Source organism: Oncorhynchus nerka, linkage group LG8 (genome assembly GCF_034236695.1).
Source record: "Oncorhynchus nerka isolate Pitt River linkage group LG8, Oner_Uvic_2.0, whole genome shotgun sequence".
Taxonomy (NCBI): domain Eukaryota; kingdom Metazoa; phylum Chordata; class Actinopteri; order Salmoniformes; family Salmonidae; genus Oncorhynchus; species Oncorhynchus nerka.
The window spans coordinates 5,757,250-5,777,144 of NC_088403.1; the positions used below are offsets into that span (position 1 = coordinate 5,757,250).

General features: G+C 48.1%; 1 protein-coding gene across 1 annotated transcript in view; it reads left to right on the plus strand.

Moving 5' to 3' along the window:
* LOC135573022 (nuclear protein MDM1-like) overlaps positions 1-19,895 on the plus strand; it is an 88,224-nt gene that overhangs the window by 63,793 nt on the left and 4,536 nt on the right. The window contains 12 exon segments of the mRNA XM_065022077.1: positions 1,714-1,735; positions 1,738-1,873; positions 1,875-1,893; positions 4,888-5,030; positions 6,788-6,884; positions 9,700-9,738; positions 14,223-14,431; positions 14,807-15,037; positions 16,872-17,030; positions 18,877-19,099; positions 19,232-19,339; positions 19,710-19,818. Of these exon segments, the coding sequence (XP_064878149.1) occupies positions 1,714-1,735; positions 1,738-1,873; positions 1,875-1,893; positions 4,888-5,030; positions 6,788-6,884; positions 9,700-9,738; positions 14,223-14,431; positions 14,807-15,037; positions 16,872-17,030; positions 18,877-19,099; positions 19,232-19,339; positions 19,710-19,818 (1,495 nt within the window).

Below are 19,895 nucleotides of genomic sequence, written 5' to 3' on the forward strand. Positions count from 1 at the left end.
AGTCACGCATTTGACATGTGTAGGCATTTCCTGGTCATAGAGGGGCCCAATGCACAAGTAAGATTCACTGCTTGTTGTTACACCCTGAACCCAGGGTTGGTCACCCATTCTGCCCCATTACTAGTTAGTCTTGAAAACCCGACCGAGGGCAACACAGTGGCAGTGACTAGTCTGGTGTTCAACCTTCCCAAGTTCTCTCACGTCACCCCGCTCCTCCGCTCTCTCCACTGGCTTCCAGTTGAAGCTCGCATCCGCTACAAGACCATGGTGCTTGCCTACGGAGCTGTGAGGGGAACGGCACCTCGGTACCTCCAGGCTCTGATCAGGCCCTACACCCAAACAAGGGCACTGCGTTCATCCACCTCTGGCCTGCTCGCCTCCCTACCACTGAGGAAGTACAGTTCCCGCTCAGCCCAGTCAAAACTGTTCGCTGCTCTGGCCCCCCAATGGTGGAACAAACTCCCTCACGACGCCAGGACAGCGGAGTCAATCACCACCTTCCGGAGACACCTGAAACCCCACCTCTTTAAGGAATACCTAGGATAGGATAAAGTAATCCTTCTCCCCCCTCCCTTAAAAGACCTAGATGCACTATTGTAAAGTGGCTGTTCCACTGGATGTCATAAGGTGAAAGCACCAATTTGTAAGTCGCTCTGGATAAGAGCGTCTGCTAAATGACTTAAATGTAAATGTAAATGACTAGGACCTGGTTTTAATGAGGGTCTGTTGAAAACCCGACCGAGGGCAACACAGTGACTAGGACCTGGTTTTAATGAGGGAGTCTTGAAAACCTGACCGTAGACAACACAGTGACTAGGACCTGGTTTTAATGAGGGTCTGTTGAAAACCCGACCGAGGGCAACACAGTGACTAGAACCTGGTTTTAATGAGGGAGTCTGTTGAAAACCCGATCGTAGACAACACAGTGACCAGAACCTGGTTTTAATGAGGGTCTGTTGAAAACCCGACCGAGGGCAACACAGTGACTAGGACCTGGTTTTAATGAGGGGAGTCTGGCCTAGAGGAACTACATCACTACCTACGTTGATAAGGGGGGACAGTTCTGGGGACTCTCGCCTAACAAATCACTGAGGCAGACATGCCAGAACGCTGTGATTCAAACCAAACGTTGCAGTGGTTTTAGAAGGAGGGGTAGTTGATGTAAACTAGCTCCTGGGGCGGCAGGCAGCTAGTGGTTAGAGCGCTGGGCCAGTAACCTGACAGTGGTTAAAACGGTGGGTTAACAAGGCAGTTAACCCACTGTTCCCCGGGTACCAAAGATGTGGATGCTGGGATTAAGGCAGCCTCCTCCGGCACCTCTGATTCAGAGGGGTGGGGTTAAATGAGGAAGACACATTTCAGTTGGGAAGGCATTCAGTTGTACAACCTGAGCAGGTATCTACTAACTATAACCTCTGTGATGTCCATCTTGCTCGCTTACTATTTAGTATTTTATTCAAGAGGATAAAGTCGTGATGTAGGAAGTGACGTAGTTCCTCGATACCAAAAGACTCACATTGAAACCAGACCTCAGTCAGTGTGTTGCCTAGGGTCTGGTTTTCAAAACGAATGACTAGTTTGAGAGGTAGGCTATCTACCCAAGCTGTGGAGCAGAGATGCTGTTTTGTCAAACAGCCAGTAGATGGTAGCAGAGTATTTGAGTATGAATCAACTATGACAGTTCCAGTATATTTCCTGCATGGTCTTCTTCAGATGCTGTACACCAGCCACCGTTCCATCCTCCTTTCAAGTCTAACCCGGGGTGGTGGTGTGAGAGCGAGCACAGCAGGAACTTTAAAGCCTCTCCGCCTCCCAGAGGACCACGGCTACGCAGCGACGTAGTCCAGGTGCCTCTGTTCCAGAGAGAGAACGCCACCCGAGAAAGCATCCAAGGTACTTCCGAGTTCCAGTCAGTCCACACGCCACACTACAACTCAATCTTTTGATCTGGTAAATCGATTTATTCAACCTCTTTATGGAACAGACTTTACGAACATGTCGTAACTGGCCAGAGACCAGCACTCAAACATGATCTGATTCTGGGTGCCAAGATTAGGCCACAATATAACACTCCCAGCGCTGCCAATATCTTCTACGGTACCTTTTGTATTTCAATAAGGAAGCAGAGAGCCCCACTTACAACACATATTTATCACTGATTTCTGGGAAAGATCAGGATAAATTAGGACACAGACTAGCAAGGTTTTTTCTGTTTATTGACATTTCAAAACCCTTGAGGAATACACACCTAGAACGTCCAATATGAAAGAGGAATACAATATACACCTAGAACGTCCAATATGAAAGGGGAATACAATGAACACCTAGAACGGCCAATATGAAAGAGGAATACAATACACACCTAGAACGTCCAATATGAAAGGGGAATACAATGAACACCTAGAACGGCCAATATGAAAGAGGAATACAATACACACCTAGAACGTCCAATATGAAAGGGGAATACAATGAACACCTAGAACGTCCAATATGAAAGAGGAATACAATGAACACCTAGAACGGCCAATATGAAAGAGGAATACAATGAACACCTAGAACGTCCAATATGAAAGGGGAATACAATACACACCTAGAACGTCCAATATGAAAGAGGAATACAATACACACCTAGAACATCCAATATGAAAGAGAAATACAATGAACACCTAGAACGGCCCAATATGAAAGAGGAATACAATGAACACCTATAACGCCCAATATGAAAGGGGAGAACACCTATAACGTCCAATATGAAAGGGGAATACAATGAACACCTATAACGTCCAATATGAAAGGGGAATACAATGAACACCTAGAACGTCCAATATGAAAGGGGAATACAATGAACACCTAGAACGTCCAATATGAAAGGGGAATACAATACACACCTAGAACGTCCAATATGAAAGAGGAATACAATACACACCTAGAACATCCAATATGAAAGAGAAATACAATGAACACCTAGAACGTCCAATATGAAAGAGGAATACAATGAACACCTAGAACGTCCAATATGAAAGAGGAATACAATGAACACCTAGAACGGCCAATATGAAAGGGGAATACAATACACCTAGAACATCCAATATGAAAGAGAAATACAATGAACACCTAGAACGTCCAATATGAAAGAGGAATACAATGAACACCCTAGAACGCGAAAGAGAAATACAATGAACACCTAGAACGTGAAAGAGGAATACAATGAACACCTTGAACGCAATATGAAAGAGGAATACAATGAACACCTAGAACGCCCAATAAAAGAGGAATACAATACACACCTAGAACATCCAATATGAAAGAGAAATACAAGAACACTCTAGAACGCCCAATATGAAAGAGGAATACAATGAACACCTAGAACGTCCAATATGAAAGAGGAATACAATGAACACCTAGAACGTCCAATATGAAAGAGGAATACAATACACACCTAGAACATCCAATATGAAAGAGAAATACAATGAACACCTAGAACGTCTATGAAAGGGGAATACAATGAACAAAGAACAATATGAAAGGGGAATACAATGAACACCTAGAACGCCCAATATGAAAGGGGGAATACAATGAACACCTAGAACGCTCCAATATGAAAGGGGAATACAATGAACAAGAACGCCCAATATGAAAGGGGAATACAATGAACACCTCGCTCCAATATGAAAGGGGAATACAATGAACACCTAGAACGCTCCAATATGAAAGGGGAATACAATGAACACCTAGAACGCCCAATATGAAAGAGGAATACAATGAACACCTAGAACGCCCAATATGAAAGAGGAATACAAAACAAGAACATCCAATATGAAAGAGAAATACAATGAACACCTCGCCCAATATGAAAGGGGGGAATACAATGAACACCTTAATATGAAAGAGGAATACAAAACAGAACGACAATATGAAAGAGGAATACAATACACACCTAGAACATCCAATATGAAAGAGAAATACAATGAACACCTAGAACGTCCAATATGAAAGGGGAATACAATGAACACCTAGAACGTCCAATATGAAAGGGGAATACTGTTACGGTTTTCTTCCGTCGAAGGAGAGGCGGACCAAAATGCAGCGTGGTCATTTTGATTCATCTTTAATAAAAGATAAACACGAACAAAACAAAACAAGAACCGCGACATCCTAAACAGCCTTATCTGGTGCAAACAGAGACAGGAACAATACAAAACAAGAACCGCGACATCCTAAACAGCCTTATCTGGTGCAAACAGAGACAGGAACAATACAAAACAAGAACCGCGACATCCTAAACAGCCTTATCTGGTGCAAACAGAGACAGGAACAATCACCCACCAAACACTCAAAGAATATGACTGCCTAAATATGGTTCCCAATCAGAGACAACGATAAACACCTGCCTCTGATTGAGAACCACTTCAGGCAACCATAGACTATTCTAGACAACCCCACTAAGCCACACACCCAACACCTACAAAAACCCCCAAGACAAAACACACCACACAAATAACCCATGTCACACCCTGGCCTGACCAAAATAATAAAGAAAACACTAAATATTTAGACCAGGGCGTGACAAATACAATACACACCTAGAACTTCCAATATGAAAGTAAATAAACCAGTTATTTAGATAATGTTCCCCACATGCCGCGCTGGATACACCCACTGGAGTGTACAGGAGGTTTGGTGGTATTTCCGTACTGGTTCCACTGGTTTTAGACCCAGGTTCCTCTGACTGACTGACTGACTGGGTTTCATCCCAAATGGCACCCTATTCCCTATATAAGGGCTCTGGTCAAAAGTAGTGCACTATGTAGGGAATAGGGTGCCATTTGGAACGACGCGGCCTTTACGAATGGCTCTGTTCTGTTCTGATGACGATGATGACATCAGAGCAAGAGGAAGAAGAAGAAGAAGAGGGAAGAGAGAGAGTCCAGCGTCGTAGAGGAGAACATTCCAGTTCCACAGCCTCGGGAGCAGCAGGCGGACCAGGAAGTGAAGTCACACAGCCCCCAGAAGGCACATCTTCCCCACAGGTGAGATCAGCGGTCAGTTGTGATTACAGGGTATGTTGGTTGGAGGGTGAAGTTACCTCGACAAGCTGATCCTGGGTTCATTACTTGGGTTCACTAACCGTTAAGGGTAGGATTAGGAGGGAGAGCTGATCCTAGACCTGTCCCTTTGGGAAACTTCACCTGGAGTCAGAGGTCAGGGGTCAGGGGTGGGGAAGTAGGAGGGGAAAGAGAGAGGCAACCTGTCAGTAATAGGAACTCTCATGTATTGTATATGGTCTCTTTCCATCTTCACTTCCTGCATGTGTCATGCAGTATTTTGGTAATAATTACCGGTAACACTGCACACTCCTCTCTCGCTCTCTCTGTCTCTCTCTCTGCTCTCTCTCTCTCTCTGCACTCTCTCTGCTCTCTCTCTCTCTCTCTCTCTCTCTCTCTCTCTCTCTCTCACTCTCACACTGTCTCTCTCTCTCTCACTCACACTATCTCTCTCTCTCTCACTCTCACACTGTCTCTCTCTCACTCTCACACTGTCTCTCTCTCTCTCTCTCTCTCTCACACTGTCTCTCTCTCTCTCTCTGTCTCTGTCTCTCTCACACTGTCTCTCTCTCTGTCTCTCTGTCTCTGTCTCTCTCTGTCTCTCTCTCTCACACTGTCTCTCTCTCTCTCTGTCTCTCTCTCTCACACACTGTCCTCTCTCTCTCTCTCACACTGTCTCTCTCTCTCTGTCTCTCTCTCTCTCTCTCTCTCTCTCTCTCTCTGTACTCTCTCTCTCTCCTCTGTACTCTCTCTCTCTCTCTGTCCCTCTCTCTCTCTCTCTCTCTCCCTCTGTACTCTCTCTCTCTCTCTGTCCTCTCTCTCTCTCTCTCTCTCTCTCTCTCTCTCTCTCTCTGTCCTCTCTCTCTCTGTTCTCTCTCTCTCTCTCGCTCTCTCTCACACTCTCCCTCTGTACTCTCTCTCTCTCTCTCTCTCTCTCTCTCTCTCTCTCTCTCTGTACTCTCTCTCTCTCTCTCTGTCTCTCTGTCTCTCTCTCTCACTCTCCCTCTGTCTCTCTCTCTCTCTCTCACACTGTCTCTCTCTCTCTCTCTCACTGTCTCTCTCTCTCTCTCACACTGTCTCTCTCTCTCTCTCACTGTCTCTCTCTCTCTCACACACTGTCTCTCTCTCTCTCTCTCTCTGTCTCTCTCTCTCTCTCTCTCTCTCTCTCTCTCTCTCTCCCTCTGTACTCTCTCTCTCTCTCTCTCTGTCCTCTCTCTCTCTCTCTCTCTGTCCTCTCTCTCTCTCTCTCTCTCCCTCTGTACTCTCTCTCTCTCTCTCTCTGTCCTCTCTCTCTCTCTCTCTCTCTCTCTCTCTCTCTGTTCTCTCTCTCTCTCTCGCTCTCTCTCACACTCTCCCTCTGTACTCTCTCTCTCTCTCTCTCTCTCTCTCTCTGTCTCTCTCTCTCACTCTCCCTCTGTACTCTCTCTCTCTCTCTGTCTCTCTCTCTCTCTCTCTCTCTCTCTCACACTCTCCCTCTGTACTCTCTCTCTCTCTCTCACTCTCCCTCTGTACTCTCTCTCTCTCTCTCTCTCTCTCTCTCTCTCTCTCTCTCTCTCTCTCTCTCTCTCTCTCACATGGAACTTCTCCAATGGACAGCAGCAGAGTTTGGTCATTCACATGTGGCCTATTCAACTAATATATTTTAGTTTCTAAATCATAATGCCAAGTGCAATGCTAAACGATCACTGAATATACATTATCTGACTTGGCCTGTCTCTGTGTATTTCTGTCCCTCTCTCCAGAAAGGTGAAATCAGAGTATAATGCCAACTTCCGCTCTCCACTGAACTACATATATAAGGACGGCGCCTGGGTCAAGGCTTCCACACTAGGAGAGGAGGTCAGTGTAGTTATTACCCTGTCTACCACAGTAGGAGAGGAGGTCAGTGTAGTTATTACCCTGTCTACCACAGTAGGAGAGGAGGTCAGTGTAGTTATTACCCTGTCTACCACAGTAGGAGAGGTCAGTGTAGTTATTACCCTGTCTACCACAGTAGAGGAGGTCAGTGTAGTTATTACCCTGTCTACCACAGTAGGAGAGGAGGTCAGTGTGTTATTACAGTGTCTACCACAGTAGGAGAGGAGGTCAGTGTGTTATTACCCTGTCTACCACAGTAGAGGAGGTCAGTGTAGTTATTACAGTGTCTACCACAGTAGGAGAGGAGGTCAGTGTAGTTATTACAGTGTCTACCACAGTAGAGGAGGTCAGTGTAGTTATTACCCTGTCTACCACAGTAGGAGAGGAGGACAGTGTAGTTATTACAGTGTCTACCACAGTAGGAGAGGAGGTCAGTGTGTTATTACCCTGTCTACCACAGTAGGAGAGGAGGTCAGTGTAGTTATTACAGTGTCTACCACAGTAGAGGAGGTCAGTGTAGTTATTACCCTGTCTACCACAGTAGAGGAGGTCAGTGTAGTTATTACCCTGTCTACCACAGTAGGAGAGGAGGTCAGTGTAGTTATTACAGTGTCTACCACAGTAGAGGAGGTCAGTGTAGTTATTACCCTGTCTACCACAGTAGAGGAGGTCAGTGTGTTATTACCCTGTCTACCACAGTAGGAGAGGAGGTCAGTGTAGTTATTACCCTGTCTACCACAGTAGAGGAGGTCAGTGTAGTTATTACCCTGTCTACCACAGTAGGAGAGGAGGTCAGTGTAGTTATTACCCTGTCTACCACAGTAGGAGAGGAGGTCAGTGTAGTTATTACCCTGTCTACCACAGTAGGAGAGGAGGTCAGTGTAGTTATTACCCTGTCTACCACAGTAGGAGAGGTCAGTGTAGTTATTACCCTGTCTACCACAGTAGAGGAGGTCAGTGTGTTATTACCCTGTCTACCACAGTAGGAGAGGAGGTCAGTGTGTTATTACCCTGTCTACCACAGTAGGAGAGGAGGTCAGTGTGTTATTACCCTGTCTACCACAGTAGGAGAGGAGGTCAGTGTGTTATTACAGTGTCTACCACAGTAGGAGAGGTCAGTGTAGTTATTACCCTGTCTACCACAGTAGAGGAGGTCAGTGTGTTATTATCCTGTCTACCACAGTAGAGGAGGTCAGTGTGTTATTATCCTGTCTACCACAGTAGGAGAGGAGGTCAGTGTAGTTATTACCCTGTCTACCACAGTAGAGGAGGTCAGTGTAGTTATTACCCTGTCTACCACAGTAGAGGAGGTCAGTGTGTTATTACCCTGTCTACCACAGTAGGAGAGGAGGTCAGTGTGTTATTACCCTGTCTACCACAGTAGGAGAGGAGGTCAGTGTGTTATTACCCTGTCTACCACAGTAGGAGAGGAGGTCAGTGTGTTATTACCCTGTCTACCACAGTAGGAGAGGAGGTCAGTGTGTTATTACCCTGTCTACCACAGTAGGAGAGGTCAGTGTAGTTATTACCCTGTCTACCACAGTAGAGGAGGTCAGTGTAGTTATTACAGGGTCTACCACAGTAGGAGAGGAGGTCAGTGTAGTTATTACCCTGTCTACCACAGTAGGAGAGGAGGTCAGTGTAGTTATTACCCTGTCTACCACAGTAGGAGAGGAGGTCAGTGTAGTTATTACCCTGTCTACCACAGTAGAGGAGGTCAGTGTAGTTACTACAATGTCTACCACAGTAGGAGAGGAGGTCAGTGTAGTTATTATCCTGTCTACCACAGTAGAGGAGGTCAGTGTGTTATTACCCTGTCTACCACAGTAGGAGAGGAGGTCAGTGTAGTTATTACCCTGTCTACCACAGTAGGAGAGGAGGTCAGTGTGTTATTACCCTGTCTACCACAGTAGGAGAGGAGGTCAGTGTGTTATTACCCTGTCTACCACAGTAGGAGAGGAGGTCAGTGTAGTTATTATCCTGTCTTCCACACTAGGAGAGGAGGTCAGTGTAGTTACTACCCTGTCTACCACAGTAGGAGAGGAGGTCAGTGTAGTTACTACCCTGTCTACCACAGTAGAGGAGGTCAGTGTAGTTATTACAGGGTCTACCACAGTAGGAGAGGAGGTCAGTGTAGTTATTACCCTGTCTACCACAGTAGGAGAGGAGGTCAGTGTAGTTATTACCCTGTCTACCACAGTAGGAGAGGAGGTCAGTGTAGTTATTACCCTGTCTACCACAGTAGAGGAGGTCAGTGTAGTTACTACAATGTCTACCACAGTAGGAGAGGAGGTCAGTGTAGTTATTATCCTGTCTACCACAGTAGAGGAGGTCAGTGTGTTATTACCCTGTCTACCACAGTAGGAGAGGAGGTCAGTGTAGTTATTACCCTGTCTACCACAGTAGGAGAGGAGGTCAGTGTGTTATTACCCTGTCTACCACAGTAGGAGAGGAGGACAGTGTAGTTATTACAGTGTCTTCCACAGTAGGAGAGGAGGTCAGTGTAGTTATTACCCTGTCTACCACAGTAGGAGAGGAGGTCAGTGTGTTATTACCCTGTCTACCACAGTAGGAGAGGAGGTCAGTGTAGTTATTACCCTGTCTACCACAGTAGGAGAGGAGGTCAGTGTAGTTATTACCCTGTCTACCACAGTAGGAGAGGAGGTCAGTGTAGTTATTGTATAATATATATATATAATAAAGTAATGACCTACAGGCTCTAAGTAAATGGCTCTAAGTAAATGTCATTGATATGGAGTCTCTTTAACACATTCTCTCTTCCCATCCTCCGTTGCAGGGGCGTGACAGTCAGCATAGTCACGTTTGGTATCACGAGGTAACACGGTCCTAGTCTCCCTGCTGTTCTACTGTACCTTCCTTCTCTTTGGCTGTTGGCAGTGACCCCCCCTTCCCTCCTCTCACGTTTACATCAAACCGAGTGATGATACATGAGTGAACAGAACACCTGTGTATCCACCTTAGAAAGAATAAAATGGGCAAAAAGAGTTTCCATTGTTGAGTTTCAGAAAGGCCTCATACCTGAGATCTAGGCCTGAGATTGTTGAGTTTCAGAAAGGCCTCATACCTGAGATCTAGGCCTGAGATTGTTGAGTTTCAGAAAGGCCTCATACCTGAGATCTAGGCCTGAGATTGTTGAGTTTCAGAAAGGCCCCATACCTGAGATCTAGGCCTGAGATTGTTGAGTTTCAGAAAGGCCTCATACCTGAGATCTAGGCCTGAGATTGTTGAGTTTCAGAAAGGCCTCATACCTGAGATCTAGGCGTGAGATTGTTGAGTTTCAGAAAGGCCTCATACCTGAGATCTAGGCCTGAGATTGTTGAGTTTCAGAAAGGCCTCATACCTGAGATCTAGGCCTGAGATTGTTGAGTTTCAGAAAGGCCTCATACCTGAGATCTAGGCCTGAGATTGTTGAGTTTCAGAAAGGCCCCATACCTGAGATCTAGGCCTGAGATTGTTGAGTTTCAGAAAGGCCTCATACCTGAGATCTAGGCCTGAGATTGTTGAGTTTCAGAAAGGCCTCATACCTGAGATCTAGGCGTGAGATTGTTGAGTTTCAGAAAGGCCTCATACCTGAGATCTAGGCCTGAGATTGTTGAGTTTCAGAAAGGCCTCATACCTGAGATCTAGGCCTGAGATTGTTGAGTTTCAGAAAGGCCTCATACCTGAGATCTAGGCCTGAGATTGTTGATCTGATAGGTTGCTGTAAAGATGAATTGTGAGTGTGCGTGCGTGTGTGTGCGTGCTTGTATGAGAACACAGTGTGTGTATGTGTGTGTGTGTGTGTGTGTATGTGTGTGCGTGCTTGTATGAGAACACAGTGTGTGTGTGTGTGTGTGCTTGTATGAGATCACTGTGTGTGTGTGTGTGTGTGCTTGTATGAGAACACAGTGTGTGTGTGTGTGTGTGTGTGTGTGTGTGTGTGTGTGTGCTTGTATGAGATCACTGTGTGTGTGTGTGTGTGTGTGTGTGTGCTTGTATGAGAACACAGTGTGTGTGTGTGTGTGTGTATATTTCAGGCATTGTCAGCATAAATACAATGAGTCAGCAGGAGGTTGGTTAGACAGCGTTGTTCTTTCCGTTCAACCTGAATATGCTGAGTGGTTAACCGTACCTTTGTCTTGTACGATACGTAGAAACATGGCCCATAAGCTTCATGGAAATGTACTAAATATAGTCTAGACGTGGAAGAACTTTCTAGAAATTCCATTGCCGTTTTGTCTTCTAATTCAAGTAGTTTAATACACACCAATATAATGAAGGAATTCTTAGGACCATTAGTTGGACCAAGTCTGACTGATCTGATGGTCCACTCCAGGATCGGGCTCAACGTCATTTCAACTGGGCTCTAGTTTAATTTGAGGAAATCAATGAGGACAGAAAGAGATGTTTTTATTTTTCAGCCGAATGAGGATTTTTCTGTTGAATTTCAGTGTAATCTTCCTCTAATTGATTCTGATGAAAAGTAGTTCACATCAACCCTTCTCCTAACTCCTGCTAGCTATCAATATACCAGTAGTTCACATCAACCCTTCTCCTAACTGCTGCTAGCTATCAATATACCAGTAGTTCACATCAACCCTTCTCCTAAGTCCTGCTAGCTATCAATATACCAGTAGTTCACATCAACCCTTCTCCTAACTCCTGCTAGCTATCAATATACCAGTAGTTCACATCAACCCTTCTCCTAACTCCTGCTAGCTATCAATATACCAGTAGTTCACATCAACCCTTCTCCTAACTCCTGCTAGCTATCAATATACCAGTAGTTCACATCAACCCTTCTCCTAACTGCTGCTAGCTATCAATATACCAGTCTACCAGTTTACCAGTCTACCAGTCTACCAGTCTACCGGTCTACCAGTCTACCAGTCTATCAGTCTATCAGTCTATCAATATACCAGTCTACCAGTGTACCAGTCTACCAGTCTATCAGTCTACCAGTCTATCAGTCTATCAGTCTATCAATATACCAGTCTACCAGTCTATCAGTCTATCAATATACCAGTCTACCAGTTTACCAGTCTACCAGTCTACCAGTCTATCAGTCTACCAGTCTACCAGTCTACCAGTCTATCAGTCTACCAGTCTACCAGTCTATCAATATACCAGTCTATCAGTCTATCAATATACCAGTCTACCAGTCTACCAGTCTATCAGTCTATCAATATACCAGTCTATCAGTCTATCAGTCTACCAGTCTCCCAGTCTATCAGTATTCCCTATATAGTGCACTACTAGAGGCCTATGGGTCCTGGTCAAAAGTAGTGCACTATATAAGGACAGAGGGAGGAAGACTGTCCAGATGCCAGTTTAGGTCCAGATGCCAGCCTAGGTCCAGATGCCAGCCTAGGTCCAGATGCCAGCCTAGGTCCAGATGCCTGCCTAGGTCCAGATGCCTGCCTAGTTCCAGATGCCAGTCTAGGTCCAGATGCCTGCCTAGGTCCAGATGCCAGTCTAGGTCCAGATGCCTGCCTAGGTCCAGATGCCTGCCTAGGTCCAGATGCCTGCCTAGGTCCAGATGCCAGCCTAGGTCCAGATGCCAGTCTAGGTCCAGATGCCAGTCTAGGTCCAGATGCCAGTCTAGGTCCAGATGCCAGCCTAGGTCCAGATGCCAGCCTAGGTCCAGATGCCTGCCTAGGTCCAGATGCCTGGGTCCAGATGCCAGCCTAGGTTCAGATGCCAGCCTAGGTTCAGTTGCCAGTCTAGGTTCAGATGCCAGTCTAGGTCCAGATGCCAGTTTAGGTCCAGATGCCAGCCTAGGTCCAGATGCCAGCCTAGGTCCAGATGCCAGCCTAGGTCCAGATGCCAGTCTAGGTCCAGATGCCTGCCTAGGTCCAGATGCCAGTCTAGGTCCAGATGCCTGCCTAGGTCCAGATGCCAGTCTAGGTCCAGATGCCTGCCTAGGTCCAGATGCCTGCCTAGGTCCAGATGCCAGCCTAGGTCCAGATGCCAGTCTAGGTCCAGATGCCAGTCTAGGTCCAGATGCCAGTCTAGGTCCAGATGCCAGCCTAGGTCCAGATGCCAGCCTAGGTCCAGATGCCTGCCTAGGTCCAGATGCCAGCCTAGGTTCAGATGCCAGCCTAGGTTCAGTTGCCAGTCTAGGTTCAGATGCCAGTCTAGGTCCAGATGCCAGTTTAGGTCCAGATGCCAGCCTAGGTCCAGATGCCAGCCTAGGTCCAGATGCCAGCCTAGGTCCAGATGCCAGTCTAGGTCCAGATGCCTGCCTAGGTCCAGATGCCAGTCTAGGTCCAGATGCCTGCCTAGGTCCAGATGCCTGCCTAGGTCCAGATGCCAGCCTAGGTCCAGATGCCAGTCTAGGTCCAGATGCCAGTCTAGGTCCAGATGCCAGCCTAGGTCCAGATGCCAGCCTAGGTCCAGATGCCAGTCTAGGTCCAGATGCCTGCCTAGGTCCAGATGCCAGCCTAGGTTCAGATGCCAGCCTAGGTTCAGATGCCAGCCTAGGTTCAGTTGCCAGTCTAGGTTCAGATGCCTGCCTAGGTTCAGATGCCTGCCTAGGTTCAGATGCCAGTTTAGGTCCAGATGCCAGCCTAGGTCCAGATGCCAGCCTAGGTCCAGATGCCAGCCTAGGTCCAGATGCCAGTCTAGGTCCAGATGCCAGTCTAGGTCCAGATGCCTGCCTAGGTCCAGATGCCTGCCTAGGTCCAGATGCCAGCCTAGGTCCAGATGCCTGCCTAGGTCCAGATGCCTGCCTAGGTCCAGATGCCTGCCTAGGTCCAGATGCCTGCCTAGGTCCAGATGCCTGCCTAGGTCCAGATGCCAGCTCAGTGTGTGTTGTGTCTTGCCCTGGCTTTGCTTGTGTGCATGAAAGTCAGTCATCTGTTGCATCATTGTGTATGTCTTAAAGCTATTGATAACACTTTCTGTGTTGAGATCTCTCTACCACACACCTGTGATCAGTACCAGAGGAAAGTGTGGACTCACAGAGCTCTGATTTGTGTGATCAGTACCAGAGGAAAGTTTTGACTCACAGAGCTCTGATTTTTGTGATCAGAGGAAAGTTTTGACTCACAGAGCTCTGATTTTTGTGATCAGAGGAAAGTTTTGACTCACAGAGCTCTGATTTTTGTGATCAGTACCAGAGGAAAGTTGACTTTGCAGCTAAAAGAACGACAACTAAACATGAGTCTGCTGCCTTTGCTTCTGATGCTACAGATACTGCAATACTCCACCTATATAACGTAAAGAATCTGTGTGGTGACTGAGCCCTGGCCTACCTGTCTGGCTGGAGCAGCCTGCTACTTTTAATGATCGAATTAATGCTATCAACCATCCTCCCAGGTGCGAGAGCTTCGTAAGAAGGCGGAGGCCTACAGACAGAGGGCGTGGGGGACCCATTTCTCCCGCCTCCACCTCAACCAGATCCTGTCGGACCAGAACCAGCTGTGGGAGGCCTCCACCCCTTCCTCCTCTAACCTCAGCTCTGGGACAGGTTCTGGGGACGGGGAGGAAGACAGGAGTCCTACCCCCCAGGCTCTGGAGCTCGCTAGGTGAGGGAGACCGACCACAGAGCTTGCTATAGCATGACATCAGCATGTCTTTAGTGTGGGCTGGATGTGTAGTACGTCTGGCTCAGGATTTCCCATAGATGGGGTGCAACTTTCGGCCTTAAAATCAGGCTTCTGTAAGTATAGAATGAAATTGAAATCAAGTGTAGCCAAATGATTAGACTTAGAAGCAGAGCCACATATTTCTGGGTAGAAGCCACAGAGCTGGATGGGGGGGTTGACCTAGCTATATGGACTGGGGGAAACTGATGCTGAGGGTCCTTTACTGGGGTCTTAATGAATCTGACCTATTAAGGTCATGTTCTGTGTGTGTCCCTCCTCCTCTCCCTCCCTCCTCCTCTCCCTGTGTGTCTGTAGGGTTGACAGTAGCTCCAGCTCCGTAGCCGGACCCCCTCCCCTCACCCCCGTGTCCAGTAGAAGGAGCTCCACCCGGGGGGCTGGGGACACAGCAGACCCCCCTGGTCACCCTAACCCTGGAGCCCTTAACCTACCTGTTCAGAGGAGACTAGCCTGGGAGGAGGAGACAGGGGCTGGGGGTGGAACTGGGGAGGAGAGAGAGGAAGAAGAGGACAAGGAGAGAAAGGATGAGTATGTGGTTGTTTCATTCCCTCTCCATTTCCTGTTGATTTCTGCTTTCACTGATTGGCTTTGAGTTCTCTGTTACCTCCACTCTGTTTATATCCATATAGGAGACAGTCAGTTCTGTTACCTCCACTCTGTTTATATCCATATAGGAGACAGTCAGTTCTGTTACCTCCACTCTGTTTATATCCATATTGGAGACAGTCAGTTCTGTTACCTCCACTCTGTTTATATCCATATAGGAGACAGTCAGTTCTGTTACCTCCACTCTGTTTATATCCATATTGGAGACAGTCAGTTCTGTTACCTCCACTCTGTTTATATCCATATTGGAGACAGTCAGTTCTGTTACCTCCACTCTGTTTATATCCATATTGGAGACAGTCAGTTCTGTTACCTCCACTCTGTTTATATCCATATTGGTGACGGTCAGTTCTGTTACCTCCACTCTGTTTATATCCATATTGGAGACGGTCAGTTCTGTTTCCTCCACTCTGTTTATATCCATATTGGAGACAGTCAGTTCTGTTACCTCCACTCTGTTTATATCCATATTGGAGACAGTCAGTTCTGTTACCTCCACTCTGTTTATATCCATATTGGAGACAGTCAGTTCTGTTACCTCCACTCTGTTTATATCCATATAGGAGACAGTCAGTTCTGTTACCTCCACTCTGTTTATATCCATATTGGAGACAGTCAGTTCTGTTACCTCCACTCTGTTTATATCCATATTGGAGACAGTCAGTTCTGTTACCTCCACTCTGTTTATATCCATATTGGAGACAGTCAGTTCTGTTACCTCCACTCTGTTTATATCCATATTGAGACAGTCTGTTACCTCCACTCTGTTCTGTTACCTCCACTCCATATTGAGACGGTGTTTATATCCATATTGGAGACAGTCAGTTCTGTTACCTCCACTCTGTTTATATCCATATAGGAGACAGTCAGTTCTGTTACCTCCACTCTGTTTATATCCATATTGGAGACAGTCAGTTCTGTTACCTCCACTCTGTTTATATCCATATAGGAGACGGTCAGTTCTGTTACCTCCACTCTGTTTTTATCCATATAGGAGACGGTCAGTTCTGTTACCTCCACTCTGTTTATATCCATATAGGAGACGGTCAGTTCTGTTACCTCCACTCTGTTTATATCCATATTGGAGACAGTCAGTTCTGTTACCTCCACTCTGTTTATATCCATATTGGAGACAGTCAGTTCTGTTACCTCCACTCTGTTTATATCCATATTGGAGACAGTCAGTTCTGTTACCTCCACTCTGTTTATATCCATATTGGAGACAGTCAGTTCTGTTACCTCCACTCTGTTTATATCCATATAGGAGACAGTCAGTTCTGTTACCTCCACTCTGTTTATATCCATATTGGAGACGGTCAGTTCTGTTACCTCCACTCTGTTTATATCCATATTGGAGACAGTCAGTTCTGTTACCTCCACTCTGTTTATATCCATATTGGAGACAGTCAGTTCTGTTACCTCCACTCTGTTTATATCCATATTGGAGACAGTCAGTTCTGTTACCTCCACTCTGTTTATATCCATATTGGAGACAGTCAGTTCTGTTACCTCCACTCTGTTTATATCCATATTGGAGACAGTCAGTTCTGTTTCCTCCACTCTGTTTATATCCATATTGGAGACAGTCAGTTCTGTTTCCTCCACTCTGTTTTTATCCATATTGGAGACAATCATCATTTTGTTACTTATTTTAAGAGCTACTATTTTTAGAGACACAGTGTGACTGTCCTGTCTGCCTGCCTGCCTGTCTGTCTGCCTGTCTGTCTGCCTGCCTGCCTGTCTGCTTGTGTTCCAGACTGAGGGTGCTGGACCAGCGTTCGTCGTCTGTAGCAGGCTCCCACAGGTCCAGAGAGGGTGGCAGGATGCCCACACCTACACTGCAAAGGATCGCTACTGTTCAGAGAACTCACCACGACCTGACGACTCCAGCCACTGGTAACCTAGCAGATATATTGTTGACATATTGTTTTTATTTTTGTGACAAACTTTTTATTCCAATTGTTCTTTCTGAGAGAGAGGTTACTGGTACCAAAACAATCAAATAAATTATCCAGGGACAATATGTGGTCCGGCCCAGTCTGGGTTTGTCTCCAGGGACAATCTGTGGTCCTGTCCAGTCTGGGTTTGTCTCCAGGGACAATATGTGGTCCGGCCCAGTCTGGGTTTGTCTCCAGGGACAATGTGTGGTCCTGTCCAGTCTGGGTTTGTCTCCAGGGACAATATGTGGTCCGGTCCAGTCTGGGTTTGTCTCCAGGGACAATATGTGATCCGGCCCAGTCTGGGTTTGTCTCCAGGGACAATGTGTGGTCCTGTCCAGTCTGGGTTTGTCTCCAGGGACAGTATGTGGTCCGGTCCAGTCTGGGTTTGTCTCCAGGGACAATGTGTGGTCCGACCAAGTCTGGGTTTGTCTCTAGGGACAATGTGTGGTCCGACCCAGTCTGGGTTTGTCTCCAGGGACAGTGTGTGGTCCGACCCAGTCTGGGTTTGTCCCCAGGGACAATATGTGGTCCGGCCCAGTCTGGGTTTGTCTCCAGGGACAATGTGTGGTCCGGCCCACTCTGGGTTTGTCTCCAGGGACAGTGTGTGGTCCTGTCCAGTCTGGGTTTGTCTCCAGGGACAATGTGTGGTCCTGTCCAGTCTGGGTTTGTCTCCAGGGACAATATGTGGTCCGGTCCAGTCTGGGTTTGTCTCCAGGGACAATATGTGGTCCGGCCCAGTCTGGGTTTGTCTCCAGGGACAATGTGTGGTCCTGTCCAGTCTGGGTTTGTCTCCAGGGACAGTATGTGGTCCGGTCCAGTCTGGGTTTGTCTCCAGGGACAATGTGTGGTCCGGCCCACTCTGGGTTTGTCTCCAGGGACAGTGTGTGGTCCAGTCTGGGGTTTGTCTCCAGGGACAGTGTGTGGTCCAGTCTGGGTTTGTCTCCAGGGACAGTGTTTGGTCCGACCCAGTCTGGGTTTGTCTCCAGGGACAGTGTGTGGTCTGGCCCAGTCTGGGTTTGTCTCCAGGGACAATGTGTGGTCCGGCCCAGTCTGGGTTTGTCTCCAGGGACAGCGTGTGGTCCGGCCCAGTCTGGGTTTGTCTCCAGGGACAATGTGTGGTCCGGCCCACTCTGGGTTTGTCTCCAGGGACAGTGTGTGGTCCTGTCCAGTCTGGGTTTGTCTCCAGGGACAATGTGTGGTCCTGTCCAGTCTGGGTTTGTCTCCAGGGACAATATGTGGTCCGGTCCAGTCTGGGTTTGTCTCCAGGGACAATATGTGGTCCGGCCCAGTCTGGGTTTGTCTCCAGGGACAATGTGTGGTCCTGTCCAGTCTGGGTTTGTCTCCAGGGACAGTATGTGGTCCGGTCCAGTCTGGGTTTGTCTCCAGGGACAATGTGTGGTCCGGCCCAGTCTGGGTTTGTCTCCAGGGACAGTGTGTGGTCCGGCCCAGTCTGGGTTTGTCTCCAGGGACAGTGTGTGGTCCGGCCCAGTCTGGGTTTGTCTCCAGGGACAGTGTGTGGTCCGGCCCAGTCTGGGTTTGTCTCCAGGGACAGTGTGTGGTCCGGCCCAGTCTGGGTTTGTCTACAGGAGCAGTGTGTGGTCCTGTCCAGTCTGGGTTTGTCTCCAGGGACAGTGTGTGGTCCGACCCAGTCTGGGTTTGTCTCCAGGGACAGTGTGTGGTCCTGTCCAATCTGGGTTTGTCTCCAGGGACAATGTGTGGTCCTGTCCAGTCTGGGTTTGTCTCCAGGGACAGTGTGTGGTCCGACCCACTCTGGGTTTGTCTCCAGGGACAGTGTGTGGTCCAGTCTGGGTTTGTCTCCAGGGACAGTGTGTGGTCCAGTCTGGGTTTGTCTCCAGGGACAGTGTTTGGTCCGACCCAGTCTGGGTTTGTCTCCAGGGACAGTGTGTGGTCTGGCCCAGTCTGGGTTTGTCTCCAGGGACAATGTGTGGTCCGGCCCAGTCTGGGTTTGTCTCCAGGGACAGCGTGTGGTCCGGCCCAGTCTGAGTTTGTCTCCAGGGACAATGTGTGGTCCGGCCCAGTCTGGGTTTGTCTCCAGGGACAGTGTTTGGTCCGACCCAGTCTGGGTTTGTCTCCAGGGACAGTGTGTGGTCTGGCCCAGTCTGGGTTTGTCTCCAGGGACAATGTGTGGTCCGGCCCAGTCTGGGTTTGTCTCCAGGGACAGCGTGTGGTCCGGCCCAGGCTGGGTTTGTCTCCAGGGACAATGTGTGGTCCGGTCCAGTCTGGGTTTGTCTCCAGGGACAGCGTGTGGTCCGGCCCGGTCTGGGTTTGTCTCCAGGGACAATGTGTGGTCCTGTCCAGTCTGGGTTTGTCTCCAGGGACAGTGTGTGGTCCTGTCCAGTCTGGGGTTGTCTCCAGGGACAGTGTGTGGTCCGGTCCAGTCTGGTTTGTCTCCAGGGACAGTGTGGGTCCTGTCCAGTCTGGGTTTGTCTCCAGGGACAATGTGTGGTCCGACCCAGTCTGGGTTTGTCTCCAGGGACAGTGTGTGGTCCGACCCAGTCTGGGCTTGTCTCCAGGGACAGTGTGTGGTCCGAACCACTCTGGGTTTGTCTCTAGGGACAGTGTGTGGTCCTGTCCAGTCTGGGGTTGTCTCCAGGGACAATGTGTGGTCTGGTCCAGTCTGGGTTTGTCTCCAGGGACAATGTGTGGTCCGGTCCAGTCTGGGTTTGTCTCCAGGGACAGCGTGTGGTCTGGTCAAGTCTGGGCGCCGTGTCTCCAGGGACAGTGTGGTCCGGTCCAGTCTGGGTTTGTCTCCAGGGGCAATGTGTGGTCCGGTCCAGTCTGGGTTTGTCTCCAGGGACAGTGTGTGGTCCGGCCCAGTC